At 33.7% G+C, this 19,258-nt stretch overlaps 1 protein-coding gene across 3 annotated transcripts in view; it reads left to right on the plus strand.

The window, feature by feature from the left end:
• Positions 1–18,443, plus strand: part of LOC108721649 (ankyrin-2) — a 33,369-nt gene extending 14,926 nt beyond the window's left edge. For 2 of the 3 annotated variants that reach the window (XM_018446293.1, XM_018446295.1), the window contains exons 14-28: positions 555–851; positions 1,345–1,528; positions 1,605–1,724; positions 2,064–2,148; positions 2,337–2,354; positions 2,432–2,656; positions 2,771–2,916; positions 3,182–3,390; positions 3,478–3,682; positions 3,954–4,143; positions 4,226–4,364; positions 4,682–4,961; positions 5,441–5,593; positions 10,057–17,266; positions 17,760–18,443. In XM_018446293.1, the coding sequence (XP_018301795.1) occupies positions 555–851; positions 1,345–1,528; positions 1,605–1,724; positions 2,064–2,148; positions 2,337–2,354; positions 2,432–2,656; positions 2,771–2,916; positions 3,182–3,390; positions 3,478–3,682; positions 3,954–4,143; positions 4,226–4,364; positions 4,682–4,961; positions 5,441–5,593; positions 10,057–17,228 (9,423 nt within the window). In that variant the 3' untranslated portion in view covers positions 17,229–17,266; positions 17,760–18,443. The remainder of the gene's footprint in view (positions 1–554; positions 852–1,344; positions 1,529–1,604; positions 1,725–2,063; positions 2,149–2,336; positions 2,355–2,431; positions 2,657–2,770; positions 2,917–3,181; positions 3,391–3,477; positions 3,683–3,953; positions 4,144–4,225; positions 4,365–4,681; positions 4,962–5,440; positions 5,594–10,056; positions 17,267–17,759) is intronic. The other variant, XM_018446294.1, reaches the window with a different exon arrangement.
• The last annotated feature ends 815 nt before the right edge of the window (positions 18,444–19,258 follow it).

A 19,258-nucleotide genomic window follows, 5' to 3' on the forward strand; every position in this document is an offset into this window, starting at 1 on the left:
AAATTAGCTTTTCCTCAAATACTTCATGTACATGTAGTTCAATTTTTAGATCTACAAGCTTAATTAGAGTCATTATAAGCAATTCATAATTTTATTCCTTGTTCATGAAATTAGAATGTCTTGTAAATTCTTGAGTAATTATTTACAATAAGGAACCTCTCTCACGATCCTGACCTTGACAGAGTAGTACATAACTTTTATGTAGGACATAACTTTTTAACGAATAACGAACAACAGTTAAAATTCATTGAAGGTCATTCAGGGTCATGACAACATATGTCCAGGTCAAGATCATTGGTGGGGGGGTCCCTAATGTAAATAATTACCAATTCTTGAACTTCTTTTTTGCAATGTTCCTTAAATTATCTTTATTATTCACATATTTTTCTTATTTTTTGCAGTTGTAAAAATTATTTTAAATATTTTAAATAATATTTAATATCAATTTTTTGGCATAGTCGAAAAAAATATTCTTAATTAATATTTATTATTTATACAATATGTAGTGTCATTAATAGTAATAGATATATTATTTTCTTATTACTATCTATCAGAACGGACTCACGGCGTTGCATTTATGCGCGCAAGAAGATTTCATTAGAGTGGCCTCTATCTTGGTAAAAAACGGGGCCGATGTTGAAAGTCAAACAGAAACTGGTTATAGACCGATACACGTGGCCGCACATTTCGGAAATCTATCAATGATACGCTTTTTGTTGAAACATAGTGCCACTATCGACGTTAAAACTAATCAGAATTACACCCCGCTTCATCAGGCCGCTCAACAAGGTCATGCTCATATAGTCACTGCTTTGTTGGAAGGAAATGCTTCACATAAAGCGCAAACTAACGTAAGTAACGTATTATTAGTATTATTACTGTGTATGCAATTGTATAAATGTTTATTAATATTATATATCTATTTATGTTTTTTGATATCTTATTGATTTATTAATAATAAAAGTAATTTAATTTCATTTTAATATAAAATTTTATAAATTTTATATATATTTTTAAGATAATTAGTTATTAGCTAAGCCTTTATTTCTTCTTAAATTATATTATTAGACAAAAATATAATACAAACAATAATAAGATTAAAACATATAAATATCGTAATATATATATATCGTAAAAATTTCTAAATAAATAAAAAATTAAAAATAACAAAGACTCTGTTCTAAAATTTATTGCCAATACTGAAAATCTATTATTTACGTAACAGATTTTCAACTGCTAGTGAATTTTGGAACATGATCAATATATATCATAAAAGAAATACGCATATTTATATAAAATTTATAATATTAGATTTTGATGAATTTATAAAATCTATTGTCGTAGGATGGCTTAACTGCATTGAACATAGCACAAAAATTAGGATATATTTCCGTGATGGAAGTGTTGAAAGGGTTGCCTTACGACAGCATGACTCCGGATAATAAAAATTGGGAGGAAAAGTACAAAGTAATAGCCCCAGAAAGCTTGCAAGAAACTAGTTTTATGTCTGATTCGGAAGATGAAGGAGGTATGTTCGCACACAGATACAAATAATATTAATATAAAATAATGAAATTTTTTGCGAAGAAAAATTTCCTTTGTAGGTTCTGATGCGTTAATTAGCGAACAACCTTATCGATATCTCACGGCAGATTTAATGAAGAGTTTAAGAGATGATTCGTTACCCATTGACGTTACTAGGGATGATCCAGTGCACAGACAAGGTAAAAATGTAAATTTTGTCCAATCTATTCTGTTTTAAAAATATAGTTAATTTTGTAACACACGTACATTATGAAATTTGATGAAATAGATGTGTACAACTGATTTAAGATTAAGTTATAATAGATTTTTCAAAAAATATAAAATGATTAGAATAAGTATTTGAAACCCCTTTTAGCACAGCAATTTATTCTTCAAATCATATTTTCGATATTTCTTATTCGAGTGTGTATTTTAATTATCAATTTAAATAAAAATATAAAAATATTTTAAACGGCTTATAGAATAAAATAACTTGATTTTTGAAGAGCATATGCCTAAGATTATAATTCGCATTTTAGTTACCAAAGAAGAGAAGCAGGAATTTGCACAAAGCAATAATTATTGTTTAGCAGAAAATTTTGATAACGATGGACTGAATCTGGGGTAGGTTTCGATTAATTCTTTTTCTATGAAATAATATGTACATAGTTATATAATTTTAGTACATTACATAATTACATAGAATAATTGTTTATTTACAATTAAAATAGGTAATTAAGAAAACTTCCATTTCGAAATTTAATTAGAAAGTTGTTTAAACTTGATCTAATGATATATATTTTCTTTTGTAGGAAGCTGCATTTTAGATCGTAAGTATAAGTAGAATAGTGATTGACTTAAGAAAATCATATCAAATGTAAAGAATTACAAAGATCTGGCTTTACAGATTTTTAATTAGTTTTCTGGTGGATGCACGTGGCGGTGCTATGAAAGGATGTAGACACAGCGGTGTGCGCATTATTGTACCGCCTCGAAGAGCAACGATGCCGATTCGCGTAACATGCAGACTAGTAAAAGCAAGTAAAGTGGCGAATCCACCCCCTTTGATGGAAGGGGAGGCTCTTGCTACTCGAATTATCGAGATGGGTCCGGTGGGCGCGAGATTTTTAGGGTAACATAGTTAATTATTCAACATAATTGATATGATATATATATATAAAATATACTGAATATAACGTAGATTTTTTTAAATATTTGAGTTTGTATGGAAATAAACTGATTTCAGACCCGTCTTAATTGACATACCGCACTTTGCATCGGTTCGCGGAAAAGAACGGGAAATTATTATTCTGCGAAGTGAGAATGGAGAAACGTGGAAGGAACATGATAATTCTGTGGATAATGATGATACTCTTCTCAATACACCTTATGGTATATAATAATTTCAGAAAATTAATATATTAAAGTCAGGTTTTATTTCTTCTATCTTAAATGTTTATTACGGACGTATTTTCAAAATTTTAATTTTTTGTTTTTTTAAATCTTTCTATAATAATGCATAATCTATTAGATAAATTGTTATATGTTAAACATATTTAAATTAATTGATGTATATACCTTAATAAAGATCTGAAAATTTTAATTTTATATATAATAATAGTATTAAAAATAAACAAGGCTGTTATACTTTTTTCAGATCCTCAAATGAGCGTTGCACACTCGGGCAGAATCACTCGTATAATTACCACAGACTTTCCACAATATTTCGCTATCATAACTCGAATCAAGCAAGAAGTTCATGTTATCGGCGCCGAGGGTTGCATTTTGTTATCCAGCGTTGCGAATCATGTACAGGCTGTTTTTCCACCGGGAGCGTTAACGAAGAAAATTAAAGTCGGCTTGCAGGTAATTAAATTTATAAATTCAACAATAATATGATTGTAAGTAGAAAAACTGCAATAAAATGTAAAATCATCATCTGTATTTATATAGGCGCACGTCATTCCGGCTGAACTCACGGCCAAATTGCTAGGCAATTGCGTTGCCGTTTCACCGGTGATTACAATTGAACCCAGACGACGGAAGTTCCATAAACCGATAACCCTTACGATCCCTGTACCGCAAGCGGCAAACAAGGGGATGATCAATCAATATGGAGGAGAGACACCTACTTTACGCCTCTTGTGTAGCATTGCGGGTAATTATGAACATTGTACAATTTTAGACAAGTAGGCAAATAAAGTTTATCTTCAAATTTATCAATAATTATATAAATATCATAATAAAATAATTTAATAATTTATTATATTATGACATATAATTTAATATTAAATAATATTAATAAGACAGATTATTACAAAGAAGTTATTTATATATATTTAATAAATATTTCTTTCATTTTTACTTATATTTTAAGAATTTTTTGATTTAATAATGTTTTTGAAATGACAAAAATTATTTAACTTTAGGTGGGACCAACGAGTCACAATGGGAAGACGTTACTGGATCAACGCCGTTAACCTTTATGAACGATAAAGTGTCGTTCACCACTACTGTTTCAGCAAGATTCTGGTTGATGGATTGCAGAAATATCGGCGCAGTACCAAAAATGGCAACGGAATTATACGAGGCATCCTTACATGTGCCATATATAACAAAGTGAGCGGTTTTTCTATCATTCATATACATACGTATATTATAATAACAATTCTCTAATTCTGGTAAACAAATGTTTTTATAGTTTTATAATATACTCGAAGAGAATGGATATGTTAGAAGCCACATTGAGAATATTGTGCATGACCGATGGCAAGGAAGGCATGCACACTTTAGAAAGACAAGAAGAATTTACGGAAATCGTTAAAAGTCGCGACGTTGAGGTATTTTTATAATATAGAGCAATATATATTAAAGTATCTTGAAAATGTTTTACTGTTTTAAAAATAAACTTTATTGGACATATAATTTTTATTAGATGTTTTTTTAGATCTTTTACTAGATATCCTTTTTATTTACTTCTTTTTTTATTCTTAGATTGAGTATAAAAGAAATATTTTAATGTTTCATTATTGATATATTTATTTGTTTTAGTAATAACACATTTTTTAAATATATAAGATAAAATCATTATTTGAAAAATATTAATATAGTATGTTAATTGGTTAGATTTAACTATTTATGAATATTTGTTTAATAGGCACTTGACGGGAAAGATCTTTATATTGAATTTAGTGGGAACTTAGTACCGGTAACAAAGTCCGGCATGCAATTGAAGTTCACATTTAGGGCTTTCCGACAAAATCGATTATCATTCCATGTTAAAGTAAAAGATCCGTTACTGGATCCAGTAGCGAGGATGTTATTCATGCGAGAACCAAAAGTTGCTAAAGGAGAACCATCTCAGCAACCTATTTGTGTGTTAAATATTGTTCTTCCTGAAAATATAATTAAACATGATATGCAGAAAAAATTAAAAGGTACGTCCATCAAATATTATAATGCAACAAAAATAACAAACGTACCAGAAATTCTTGTATTTTCTCCGCGTAATAAATAATAGATTAAATTACAAATGAAAATGCTATATATAATGAAAATGTTATAAATTTCTAATATAATTATTTTAATAATTATAAAATTATTTTATTTTGATTTTGTAAAAGATTTCGAATAACTTAATAAATAGGGAAAATTTATCTAAATATATAATTATTAAGTTAAGTGACACACATTAATAAAAAGTACAAAATATCTTGATATTATTATCTGCGTATTGTATATACATTTTTTATCTAAAAAAAAAATAGAAAAAATATTTTTTAAAAATAAAATTAAAATTTAAAAAAAGATCTTAAATTAAAATATTAAATTAAAGATTTATGAGCAATGTCTTTATGCATGTATTATTAATAATAATAGTGTATAATTATTAATAATAATGTTTTTGTTATTATAGGTTACGAAGATTCTAATGTCATAAATCAAAAATTAGATTACTATAAATCAAAGTACAAAATGGAACAAATGGAAAAAACCGATAAGCCCAAAGAAACCTCCTCACCAACGGAAAAGAAATTCATAACCGACACATTACAAAAGGAACAAACAGGTATGATATAAAAATGTAGAAAATAGAACATACTTGACACATATTAATGCATATACAAGTCGAATATAAATATTCCAAAATAATGGATCGCATATTAAATTATTCCAATTGAAAAAGTTTAACTTCAAAAAATCGATTTCGTCTATAACACTAAAAATGCAAGGTGCAAAAAGAGAACTTGCGTAATGAAGCATTAAGTGTTGTCGATGAATATTTTATTATGTAAAGATATTTTATCTTGTATTCACTGATAAAAGTGATAACTTAAGAAAGGTCTGGCGATGTAGGTCGTTCGTAAGCAAAGTGCAACATGAAAAGAGCAAATGTTTTGAGAAGGTCGAAAAAAATCTTTGTCGAATATCGCGTTTCGTCTCGACTTGAAAATAATGAAATTCGATTGTCATTCTATTTTATAATTTAAGGGGAGAAAGATAATCGGCTTACGGTTTAAGAGTTGAGTGAGGCTTCCTTAACTTAATTAAACGTAACAGCATCAACAAATGCTTGAAAGTGCCGGTGGCGGACTTCTTTAGTTCTATCTGTACCGATGAAGAGAACGGTGCAAATTTCGTATTTATTTTTCTTTCAAGCATCCACACACAATTATTAAAAAACGTGAGTTTTTTTTAGTTTTACCATGAGTTTGTTCATTTTTAATAACTTCCTTTTTTTGTTTTATTAATGTTCTCATTAAAGTCGAAGAGTTTGATGCAAGATTGATATAAATTTATAAATTATCAAATCTGTTTTAAATACAAGATCGTATTTAAAATAGATTTTACGAATTATAAGCTTATTTTATTTTCGTACTTTTAATTATGTTTTCCTATTTATTTTGAATAATTTATTTAAAATTTTATTTTGTGTTTTCTTTAAAGTTAATTTTTTTTCTCACTATTTTCAGTTTCAGATATTTTTAAGTTCATTAGTAGTTTGCACTTACGATCGGGACGTTAAACACGTAAAAAACCAAGTAGACATGGCGACGACAATGAAAATCAATGAGCACGATAGCATCATGATGAAGCAGAACAGTCAAGTTAATGACAAGGAATGTTCCTCTGGAACGAAGGTCAAGCGCAAATCCAGATCCGCCAGAAGACGCTTGAATGCTATGATGAGTAACGCATCGTTGCACTTCTCCGACACGGATTCTGAAGGCGAGTTGACGATGATCACCAGCAAGATCGGCAAACTTAACTCCGCGCAAACTTCGCAAGCGAATCCGTTAATCTCTGTGACCAATGCGGAGATCATCGAGCCTGATATGAAGATCAATGACAATCTAGATTATCTTATAGCCGACGGTGAAGCCAGATCACGATCACGCCGTAGCAGCTTTGCGGAAAATCTCACCGACGTCGATGAGATTTACAGTGACGAGATCGATGAGAAAGATACTATTAGCAACTTAAACGTAATTGATAACGATCATCAAGGGGAAACAGATATAGAAGACATAGAGGGCGACGAGGATATTCAATCGACAATCTATATTACTCCGAGATCGGACATCCTGATCGAGTTTGGCGATGAAATGATCACGACCAAGGAAGGCGACGGACCGTTCTCTGTAGAAGTGCGAAACCGATTATCGCGAGAAGAGGTTTCCATCGATAAAGAGGATAATAAGAACGTACCGGATATGCCAAACACCGACAGCGAAGACATGGAAGGGTCCGAAGATGAATCTAAGATAGATGAGGCAGCTGCTTATCACATGTATGAGGATCTCGATATCTTGGCCTCATCGCAGATTGTTATGACCAACAAAATGGAAAACACCCTATACGTTCCGGATGCCGCTGAAGAGACAATCAGCGATTGCCATACTGATATCGAAGATGTTGATTAAATCAGGGTTGAAAGAAAAGATGAATTAAGAAAAATTATTTGAGTCATGTGAAATAATACAGTTCTTGGAATGAAGATCAAGAACAATTTCCATGATCTTTTTGATTAATAAGAATTAACCATTACCATTGACGTACCATTACCATACATACTAGGGTAACAGAATAACATTATTATGAATAACAAGGGTATAAGGAGTTTTCGATCGTGATTGGATAATCACTATTTAATGGGATCTGATATTATATTTATAACTGATGCAATACGAATTGCGTAACATCTTATATAAATATATGAAATCTTGATTCAATCACAAGATCTTTTTTATCTGAGAGATAAGTAGAATTTTGCAATCTTTCTATCAGAGCCTTGAACAATATCAGGCAAATATATATTAAAATATGTATTCTAAAATGATCACGAAAGTGTAATTAAGTGACGCAAAGTTTATTAACAAATTGTATGAAATGTTGCAATCCTTTATATCAAATACCTAACGATTTATAAAAATATTATTTAATTTTTTTTAAATTTCTCTCTTTGTCCTTTCCTATAAAAGTTGTCCAAAAAATAATTCTCACGTGTTTTTCATTAAATATATATCTTAATCATAAAAGGAAATAAAGAAAAAATACCTATAAATAGAACGTGTAAATATGTAGAATATCTGATTTTATTCGCTTAAATTGAATTAAGAGAATATTAAATTTAATTTAATATTCTCTTAGAATAAATATATCGTATTAGATATTATATTTCTCATTTACTTCAAAAGTAATACAACTAAAACAATTTTTTAATTATTATCTTGAATAAGTTAAATAAAGGTCATTAATAATGTCACTTTGATGTCAAACTGACGACAAATAACGTCAGCTTACTATCTGGGACATTATCAACTATCAAAATTAACTTCATAAAAAATTATCAAAATATCTTTACAACTCAAGAAAGATGATTTTTCAAGAAGAGTTGAAATGAAAACGATAAAAATGATATTTAATCATGTTAAGTATATATTCTTTATGTCGATATTATTTGATTAATCATTAATTTTCTATTAATTATGTGATTAGTTACTAATTTTCTGTTAAGTTAAAAAATAGTTTTTTTCTCTTTTCTGGAAAACTTAATTATTTTAGTTGTGTTACTTTTGAAGTAAAGAAGCAAGAGGGGATCCCGTTTGCCTACAAATCGATTGCCTACAGTATCGTTTGCTTATATCACTTTTGTCGACAGTTCGTTTGCACACAAAAATTATTGCCTACAAAAGTTGGCAAAAGTGATGTAGGCAAACGATACTCTAGGCAATCGATTTGTAGGCAAAAGGAGCCACCTCAAGAAGCGATATATGTATGCATAAACATTATTTTTTGAACATCTATGAGCACTATACATATGCAGTTTATCACAAATTATTATACGTTTTCCTTTTTGCACCGTGCCTTTAAAACATAATTTAGGAAATCCTTTAAAAATTAATAATTTCTTAATGAGATAAACATAATAATTTAAGCAAAGTAAAATTATACATTATAACTGATTTCTGGGAAGAAAAAATTGTTTAACATTACTCGAAATAGCATTAGTTGATCAAAGAAGTCCGCTTATAACAGCTATGATATAATAAATGTATCGCGAACATCGTTTTATTTATAAATTCAGTAATAAACGACGCGCATCGAAACGATTATCGATAAATTAATTCTTATGTTTTCGTTATAGAATCGATAATAACGCAATATTTGTGTACTTGTTATACTTGCAGACCGAAATGCCGTCCTCAACATTATCATAGACAACCGTATGGGATATTAATGCAAAAGAGTATGTCTCCGCAGTCTAAAGAAATTTTCCGATATAAACAAATACACATACATATATACACATATATAATTATAATTATATGATATATGTAAATACGTACATAGATAATAATTAATACAGCAGTACTCAATGATTTGTTGGCAATAATATTGTTTTTAAGATCAAGTCATTGTATGTACAAAAACAATAGAAAAATTTATTTCTTATTTACGAATTATATTTTTGATGGATACAGTTATAATTATAATTAGCATTATGTCCTGCAGATAATAAATTTAAAGAATAATAGAAATAGTCGTTACATACATGCAAAACTTGATAAATTGTATTTTAAAATAAATTAAAGCTGTTGAATATAAAACAAGTCCATTCTTTTATTATACGAATTATTATTATGTTTTTTCTTTCAGTTAGGAAAGTATAAACCAAAAAATGATATCAATAAGAGTTACATTACATCTATATAAAAAACAATTATCTATTAGTAATATTAGATTTGCGCATAAACTTTAGATTTGAGTTAATGGACTGCTGTTTTGCATTTTGTGGCTTTAATGCATCTTGGCTTTAGTACATCTTGTACCTGCCACGACTATAGAAAAGAAAAGAAAATATAGGGAAAAAATGACGGATTTGCGCTACGGAAGTTCTCGATCGCCAGATCTCACTGTGAATAAAAAAAAAACCAATTGTAAACAAAAAAAATAGACACAATGTATTGCAGTCATTATAACGACATGCTTAATAAAATGTAATGTGAGCATAATTCTTGGTTGTTCTAGATGCCGCTATCCACGAATCCTTTGCACAAAAAGCGGCTTGTCCCCTAGAATCTGTAGATGCTAGTTATCCCAATAAAGTAGACGCCGGTCAGTCGGAACCGGACCTATCGCCCGATCTCGAAAGGCAAACATACTCGGAGAAGCGTAAATTTTGGGAGGATATGTCGAAGAAACGCGAAAATTATCAACGTTCTGAATCCGAGATCTCGAGGACCTCTCAATTGACCATTAATGAAAGCGACAGCGAAACATGTCCACCGAATGTCATGTCCGAGGAGGGTGATGGGACCACTGAAGGCATCTCAGACGTCATAAGATCGGAGACCATCGAGGACATCAATGTGCCGGACATCTCGGAGTGTTCTGTGGCGGAAAAGGCGCATTACTTTGAGGAGCAGATTCAAAAAGAGATAGCTAAGGGCACACCAAGACTGCAGCAAGATTCCGTCAAGTCTGAAAAAGACAAACCCATTTTTAAAGGTAAATCGATCGACGACCAGAAGATTCGCGTGGAAAAGAGTATAGTAGAAATGACGAAAGAGAAAATCGATATCGAAGAGAAACATATAGCAGAAGCGAGAGAGATAGAGAAAATTTTGAAAGCCGCTATTGAGAGTGATAAACGGACGAAGGAGACAAGGAAAGACCCGAAAGATGAAAAGGAAAAGGATAGCGATAAAGAAGTACGTGAGGAAGTTCAAAAGATAACAGCTCAGCCAGTGATGGAAATTTGCAAGGAATTATTAAATAAGGAAAGAGAACTCGCTGAGGAAATACAGGTGAGACCTACTCCAGTTGCACAAGTTCAAGAAGTTAGTGCAGAAACGAAAATATTTGAAAAGGAACAAATGGACATTAAAATTAAATCATTTCTTCTGGATGATAAAACGGAAATCGAACAATTCCTTGAAGAGGAGAGGCGAATCATTGAAGAAGAGGCGGAAATGAAAGAAAAGAAAACGATGGCTGACACTAGTTCTGATAAGGAAAGAAAATCTATCGCTGACACGGAGATCAAACAGATAAAAAAAGAATTCGAATCTCGCATTCCGATTTCCACGGCAATGGCTGAGAAAGATAAAAGCCAAAAAGAAGGAAAAGGAAAAACATCTGATAAACCTGAGGAGAAATCGCTAAAAAGTTCTCCTACGGAAAAAGAAAAGGATACCTCACCATTTAGCAAGAAGAAAGAATTTGAATCTCGTATACCCAAACGTATTATGGAAGGAGCGACGGTAAAAGAAAAAGAAGGAATAAAAAAAGATTTTTCGGGACGGAAAGATGGCGAAACCGTTACTGTCACCGAGAAGAAATCTAGCGAGGAGGTTACGCGGCATGAAGAACGCTTGACTACGAAGAGCAAGATGCAAACTTTTTCCAAGACCTTTACCGATGCGCAGGACGCGTTTAAGATGTTTGAGAATATAAGTGCAATGAGAGACAAGGATTTCGATACAATTACTTCAAAGATTGATACCAAGGCTATTAGTAAAGTGGAGAAGAAGGAGGTGCTTTCATCAGAGATCTCCAGTGGTGCGGATAAATTTATAACTCATGAAGAAAAGGAGAAAGTGGAACGGAAAGAATCCTCAGAGTCTAAACTGACTAAGGAGTCACCGGTTGAGATAATAGAGGAAAAGAAGAGCAAGAGTGAGGAGATGGATAAGACTGCTGTGCAGAAGATGTCGATGAATGTGATGGAAGGTAAAAAAGTGATAGACGCAAGCGCTTCTGAATCTAAAGCGAAGAGTACAAAGGAAGAATTATTTAAACTGCTGGAGGACAGTGAGGGAACTGCGATGGAAAAATCTGGAATTAATAGAGACAGGAAAAGCGATGTGGATGTGGCGATTAGGATCAAGAGGGACGATGCGAAAGAAGTAGAAGACATTAAAGAATTGCCTAAAACAGCTAAAGTCGAAGGAATAGACTTGGAAAAGGTTGAAACGATCACGCAAGGACAGTCTTACAAAGAGAGTTTGGAGAAATTTAAAGTCGAACAGTTTGTACCTAGTCAAAGAGACAAGATGGATTCAACTGAAAAGGCTAAAAAAGATGAACAATTTCCGAGCGAAGAACCTTTAATATCTTTGGAGAAGAAAGAACAATTAATCGCTAAAGAAATAGAAGCGAGAAATATAGCGGAGGGTCTAATACAATCGATTGAGAGTGAGATTGAGAAAAGATCATCATCAGGATTGAAATCACAGATGTTGAGTAAAGAATATTTAGATCAATTGATTTCCGAGAGTAGCGATACTGATCACGAAAAACTGGCAGATGATTTAACAAAAAAGTTTGAAAGTATTATGAAAGATGAGCAATTGGATCATTCGGGAACAACACTATCGAAGACCTTACAAGAAGAATTATTTGAGAAAGGATACACCAGAGACAGTATTAGTGAAGATATAACAAAAGACGAAGAATTGTCATTGCATGATCGAGAAGAGAGTTTACAATCATCGTCTCAAGCTAGACAAAGTCTCCAGGACAGAGACATCACTATAAGTCCCAGCAGTATATCTGAGCAAATTGATCTAGAAGAAACAATCGACGTTGATACTGGAGAATTAGAGGATATATCTAAGCCTACATCCAGTCCACAATCTGAAAAAGTTCGTTCAGATAGATCAAGCGGGCATATCGAACCACTTCAGAAGGATATATATAGTGATACTAGTGTCTCGAAAGATAAGATAATATCAGAAATTTCAGGTGCTAGAGTGCTAGAAATTTTAGAACCAGGCGCGGACAGTCGACAAGACTCAGTCGACGTGCCGTCCTTAGAGTTAGACGAGCACAAAGTATCCGAACAAACTAGCAGAGATGTAGCTTCTTTACACGAGAGTGTGGCTGTAGATTCTTTGGAGAAGATCGGTCAGGAGAAAGATGTGACTGTCAGTTCTAGCACAGTATCCGAGGATGTTAATGTAGACTATCCTCCGGTTCATGAGAATGTTCTATCCTCAACTGTTCCATCGAAAGAATACGACGCAGGGGACAGACGAAGAGCGGATAGTTTCGAAATCGAAAGTCCGCCGTTATTTTCGCCAAGGATAAAACATGTAAGCGATTTAGAAATCAAGCCAGTTGATTGGATGATCGGTGACGAGAAGATTGAAATATCAGAAACGTTGCAGCCTTCTCAAGTATTCAATCAAGAGTTGGAGGAGTACGAATCGTCATTACGACATGATCGCACTTTATCTCAGGATGAATCCGTAGACTTGGAACAAGAGTCCGTGACTAAGTCTTCGGAGGAGATCAGTGTGATTGAATCAGTCAAAGAATCGGTTGCCAGTGATGTTAATGTAACCGTTACGACTACTACAACCAAGATAACAAAGTTTACTGTAATCCCAGTGATCGAGCCGGACTTTGAAAGCGAAATAGTAGAAAATAAATTAGAGATTACTTGTCAAGAGTTGGTCGACGCTTTGCAACGAGAACACGATGCCAAGACACCGACGGGCGAATACGCAGTAAGTATACGGCAGTCGATACCATGCGAAGATTTTGACTGGGAAACGAGTATTACCGAAGCTGTTACAGAAATGATACCTATGAAAGAGGAGGAAACAAAAGATTTAACTGTGGAAATTACAGAAATTAAAGAGATAACAGACAAACAACAAGACATTTCTGCAAATATAGTATCTACAATAAAGGAAGGAAAAGCAGATTTTATGCAGCATATTATAGCTGAAGAAACACAAAAAGAAGAAGAACTTGAAATTACTGATAAAACAATAAAAGAGTCAGAGGCTATAAAAGAAAAGATTACTGAAACTAAAAAAATTCCGAAAGATTCCACGAAAGAAGAATCAGAACTACCTAAGTGTGCGAGAGTTGATGATGTGCTAAAAGAATGGACGGAAACTTATTTGGCAAAGATCAAACCTCCCAGTGAAGAATACAAACGACATATGGAGAAAACCACCGAGAAGCACGATAAGCCCAGCAAATCGACGATTGCTCCTTCTGATACTTGTGCCTTGAAAATAAAGAAAGATGATCTCCAGAGCGTCGATTTAAGCGCACGATATGCGATAACAGTGCTAGATCAAGTGGTGAAGAAAGAGATCGCCGAAGTGAAAGAATCCTTGGAAGCGGCTAAACAAGACTTGATAGAAGAACTGAGTGAGAACAGTCAGACCGTGATTCAAATCAAAGATTCGCCTTCAGAGTTTCAGTTCAAACTCCAATCGGAATCCATCCCAAACGATTTGCCGTTTTTATACAGACCACCGTCCATTGAACATGTTCCTGTCGAGACTGAAGCCGAAATTGGAGTTATTACGCAAAGCGATTTATCAATTGTGGAAACTCAAAAATTCGACGAAGCAAAGCAAGAAGACCCGAAAGATACCGACGATGACAAACTATCTATCCAAGAAATTACCACCATTGACGACAGACCAATCGATGTTAAAGCATCTGAAATCGATATCGAGAAACATGAAGAAGAAGAAACCATAATAACCATCGATGAACAACAGGAGGAAGAAGAGGAGGAAGGTCGTCCCAGCCCGCTTCCTCTCAGTAGATCATCTGACGTCGGTTCGGACATGGATAATAGGGACGACAGCTACTCCTTGGCACCACCTTATCCGGCACCTAGAAAACGTCAAAAACCGGTTAGGATATCAAAAAAAGTTAAGACCTCGGAAAGCGAAGCCGACGTTTCGAGTTCTGGCGAAAGCAGCAACTACCAGTCCTGTGATTACGAAATTGGCAGCGGAAGCAGACCCAGTTCGTCCGATGTCGAGGCATTACAATCTGCTGTGGGTGGCATCCAATCCGGAACCGTTTCGGAGTATGAGACGGCGATGATGTCTGTTGAACACGAGACATCGAAGACATTGCCAACATCACAAGACTATCAGACTGCAGCAAGTACGTTGAGTTCCCATGAATCCATGAAGTCTTTAAATTCTCTCAGCTCGGGTCATCTTGGCAGCATCGATAGTACCAGTGAGTTGTCAGAGACGCTAGTACCCTCGGAGGAAGCGGACGTGGATATAGACGAGATAGAGGAGAACCTGGAAAGCGCATTAGACGCGGAACAAGAGATGGCTGAAGCATCAGACTCTTCCGGTAGTGAAGAAATACCAATGGATGAAGCCATGGACAAAATTGATAGTCACATACCATGCCGTATGAAACGTTCGTCCGAGATGATTTTCCAACAGATTGTGGACGACAGCGTCAGCATGGAAACGGAGTCTATGAATGAAATGTTGGAGAAAGATCAGGCCAAAGTCGCGGATTCAGCCATTTCTGCCTCTATGGATGCGCCCGGAGTCCTTCAATCTGTAGACATAATGACATCGCGGGTATCCGAAGACGGGGTTCAAAGTGTATGCACTCAGGTGATCTCTACACGAGTTATTATTCCCAGCGATAGCGAAGAAGAAAAGGTGGAAGGTTTAAATGTACAAAGAGATACAGAAAAGGATGCGGAGATGATGGATGTGGAAACGATAAAAAGTTTGGAACAGAGATCGGATCATGAGATAACTGGAGATGAAGGTCTCGAACCGATACAGTCAACATCCGTCCATTCGATGATGCAACAGGCCAGCATGTCCCTATCTTCGGCATCGGGCATGTCTTTTGACACAGTCGTAGAGAAAGATAAGTCCGAGCGTCATTCACCTGACAGCGATTCTTTCGAGCTCGTAGATAAGCCCGATATCATTGATGACTTTGTGGTGATCGAAGAAGTCGGACGTGAAGCAGAGGAGTTTGATGCTGAAGGTAAGAGCATTCGCATCAGCTCAATACCTCAAACCACCAGCAAGCAGTACGATCGCGACCTAGAGAATCTAATTACGGAGAACAAAGAGGACGCGCAGGTATCAACGAGTCAGACGTCAAGGAATAATGATTTGTTTGACTTCGAGTCCGAAGAGAGTCCGCCCCAAGCGTCAAACGATGATCAATCTCAATCTTATTCTGATGAAGAGCAGTACGAGAATAAGAAATGGATAGAAATGCAGTTCCATGCAGACGCGCGAGTGTACGATATAGAATATGACCGCGGACCATTAGAGGATATCAAAGAGGAGGAGGTCACAGATTTTGAGGCCGGAAGTAGTAGACTCGGCAGTTTAGGCAGTCACAAAGAATCTATAGGCAGTGTGGGAAGTATGCGTGGTAGTTTCGGTAGTACACCGGATTACGATATCTTAGGGAAGAAATATTTCAGCAAGCCTGCGGATCATGACACTGTGTCCTTGACCTCACTGCAGGAATTTGAACATTTAGAGAGTACTGTGGCAGCTGAGAACTCACGGAAATTACAATGCGGTTCACAGGATTCCAATAGTAATAATGGCAGTCTTCCGAAAAGGTACGTGACCGGTCGTTCAGGTCATGGCGATGACGTTTCATTGTCTTCACTAAAGGATTTTGAAGGGTTGGAAAAAGCCTGCAGAGAGGCTCATTTGATGGAGCTACGGGCTCGTGAGGAAGAGGAACTACTAGAACATGAAAGTCCAGAAAACAAATATAAATTGGAGAATCTGCCGCGATCGAGGACGGAGACTAGTGCAGCTGGTTCGTTTAATCCTAGTACTTCCGGATCGGATGACTATGAAAAGAGGATAAAAGAGATCGACGAGATAATACGTATTGCTCAGTCTAACATGGAGAAGTTTGAACGGCAGGACGACACTACGGAAGACATTTCGCAAATCGAGATTACTGATGCTGAGAGAGCTTTCGCTCAACCAATTCCAGAAACTCTTCTAGAAGAAACGAGAGAACTCGAGGAGGCACAAGCGGCACAAAAAGAAAGCAATATTATGGAGACCAGTACGGACTCTCTAGAAATGGAAGATAATGCAGAAAAAAAATATCAACAATTGTGTCGAAGCTCTGATTCTCTAGAGATGAAGACAACACTGGACTTTCCGTCCTTGAGCTCGGATTCGTTGAACAATATAAAAGACGCAAAGGAAACGCCAGAAACTGTCGAGCGATATGGTGGCAACGCAAGACGAATTTCTTCAGATTCTCTTGAAATGCCTTTGTTAGAGCAACATGATATCAGTGCATCCGAGAGAAGCAGCGGTAGTAATGGGCGTCACGCAGAGGAAGAAACGGACCACTCTGTTGGACAAACATCTTCGACGGAAACTAAAACGAGAAATGGTAAAACGTAAACGTCACCAAGTAGTGGTACATAGGATAATTTTCGTAGGTAAGTAGACCCTACGTAACAGATTTTTAATTTACATATTAATATAATTATATAATTAATACAATAATGATTTTTAATTATTATCATAAAAAATAAATATCTATAAAAAATTTATTAAGATAGCTAACTTCTGGAATCAAAAATAGGGTGTCCAATTTGAAAATGACCTGATATTGGTGATGCCATTCAAGGTCAAACTGATAAGATCATTAAATAGATCTTTTCAAACTCTACAATTTTTGTCTAAAACATTTTTCTCAAAAATGCATATTTTCCGAAATATTTAGCCAGCCCAAAATTTTTGGCGGCCACTATATATAAATATATCTTTTCTCTACAATAAAATATGGTAAAATTAATAAATAAAAAACTAAAATTAATAAATAAAATTAATAAATAAAAAATCTCTCTCTCTCTTTGTCTCTCTTCCTCTTCTTACCTCTTCTTATATGTATAATTAGAAGAATTAATTATATTTTGTTTTTAATTTTAGATAAACGGACCATCAGGAAGGATTTTTGCCACGGTTTCGTAAATATATTACCGATTAACTCAAGAAGCTTTATATGTAAAACACGATATTGATTATAATGTACTAAAGAACTTGTGCATTACGGATACTATTACATTTTGTCTTTGTTTTATGCAATGTCTTCTGATAACATTTACATTATGCTTAAGTAAGATAGTTGCTATCTTTATAATATAATGTTGTTGCGTGGGATGAGGAAGTGAAAGAATGCTTGCTTGTTTGCTATTATTAAATTAAGATAGACGTATTTGTTAATAATTCTTACTGTATTCGTTCAGAAAAACGCAAACAATTTTAACTGTTTTTGACATTTTTATATACATTAAGTTGCATTTTTTAACACGTACTTTGAAGTGCTACTTACATGTTCTACTTGTATTACAACGCGTACGACACTGTACTATTATAGCGTATTTTATAAACATTTTGATTATAGGATGTCTTTGTGGATGCGAATTAAATTTTATAATATATTTGACGTATTTCGTATCATGTAATGATTTCAAGCAACGTTTACGAAAAAAAATTCAAAAATACAATAATGCTATCTTAACGTACGTTTACAAAAGAAGACAAATACATAATACCTAAATAGAAAGTTTTATATGCGAATATATATTTAGGACACATACACACACACACACACACACACACATTATGGAAAGTAGTAAATATACTTTTCTATTTAAATAATTCCTATAATTGTTTAAACTTATTATATTTGTTTCTCTTACTAAATACAAAGTTAACTGTACATGTTATTAATTATGTTTATATATGTATTGTATATTATTGCAAGTTACAATAATGTGATTTAAAAAGTTTGTTTTCTTAACGAAAATATACATCTGTGCATTATCTGAAACTTGCGCACTTAATTTTCCCTATAAATTGTGTTAATGCACATTCGCTGCCTTAGTTATCGTGACGCATGTTTGACATAAGAAACAAACGTTTTCTATATATATATATATACATACACACATATATATTTCTTCTACTATGCAAAAAAGTACATTTCACAAACAACAAACAACAAACAATGAACGTGCGAAATCTTCAAAACTTTCCTTGATATGGGTTTATTATAATATGAAAAAGATAAAATGTTTTCTGAATTTTTATTTCGTTTATCTATTATCAAAAGAAATAATTTGATTTATTTTATAATTTAAATGTCTAAACACATTTTTTATTTATTTACTATAAGAATGTCTAAACTAGGGCTCAGACAAAAGATCGAACATGATGAATATTCGATCTATTCGAATAGTTCGAAGTTTAAAAAAATGAGCATCTAATTCGAATTTGAATATTTCGGACAGTTCGAGCTTAAGTAGTGATCAGTATGAAATATCAATTCATTATGTCTGAAGTTCGGACGGTTCGGATAGTAAACAAATATAGTATGCCTTGGAAACAAAAGAGCAGTTAAATAAAATTCCTATATTTATTGATAT

The sequence above is a fragment of the Mycetomoellerius zeteki genome, unplaced genomic scaffold, assembly GCF_001594055.1.
Source record: "Mycetomoellerius zeteki isolate Tzet28-1 unplaced genomic scaffold, Tzet1.0 scaffold179, whole genome shotgun sequence".
In the NCBI taxonomy this organism is placed as follows: domain Eukaryota; kingdom Metazoa; phylum Arthropoda; class Insecta; order Hymenoptera; family Formicidae; genus Mycetomoellerius; species Mycetomoellerius zeteki.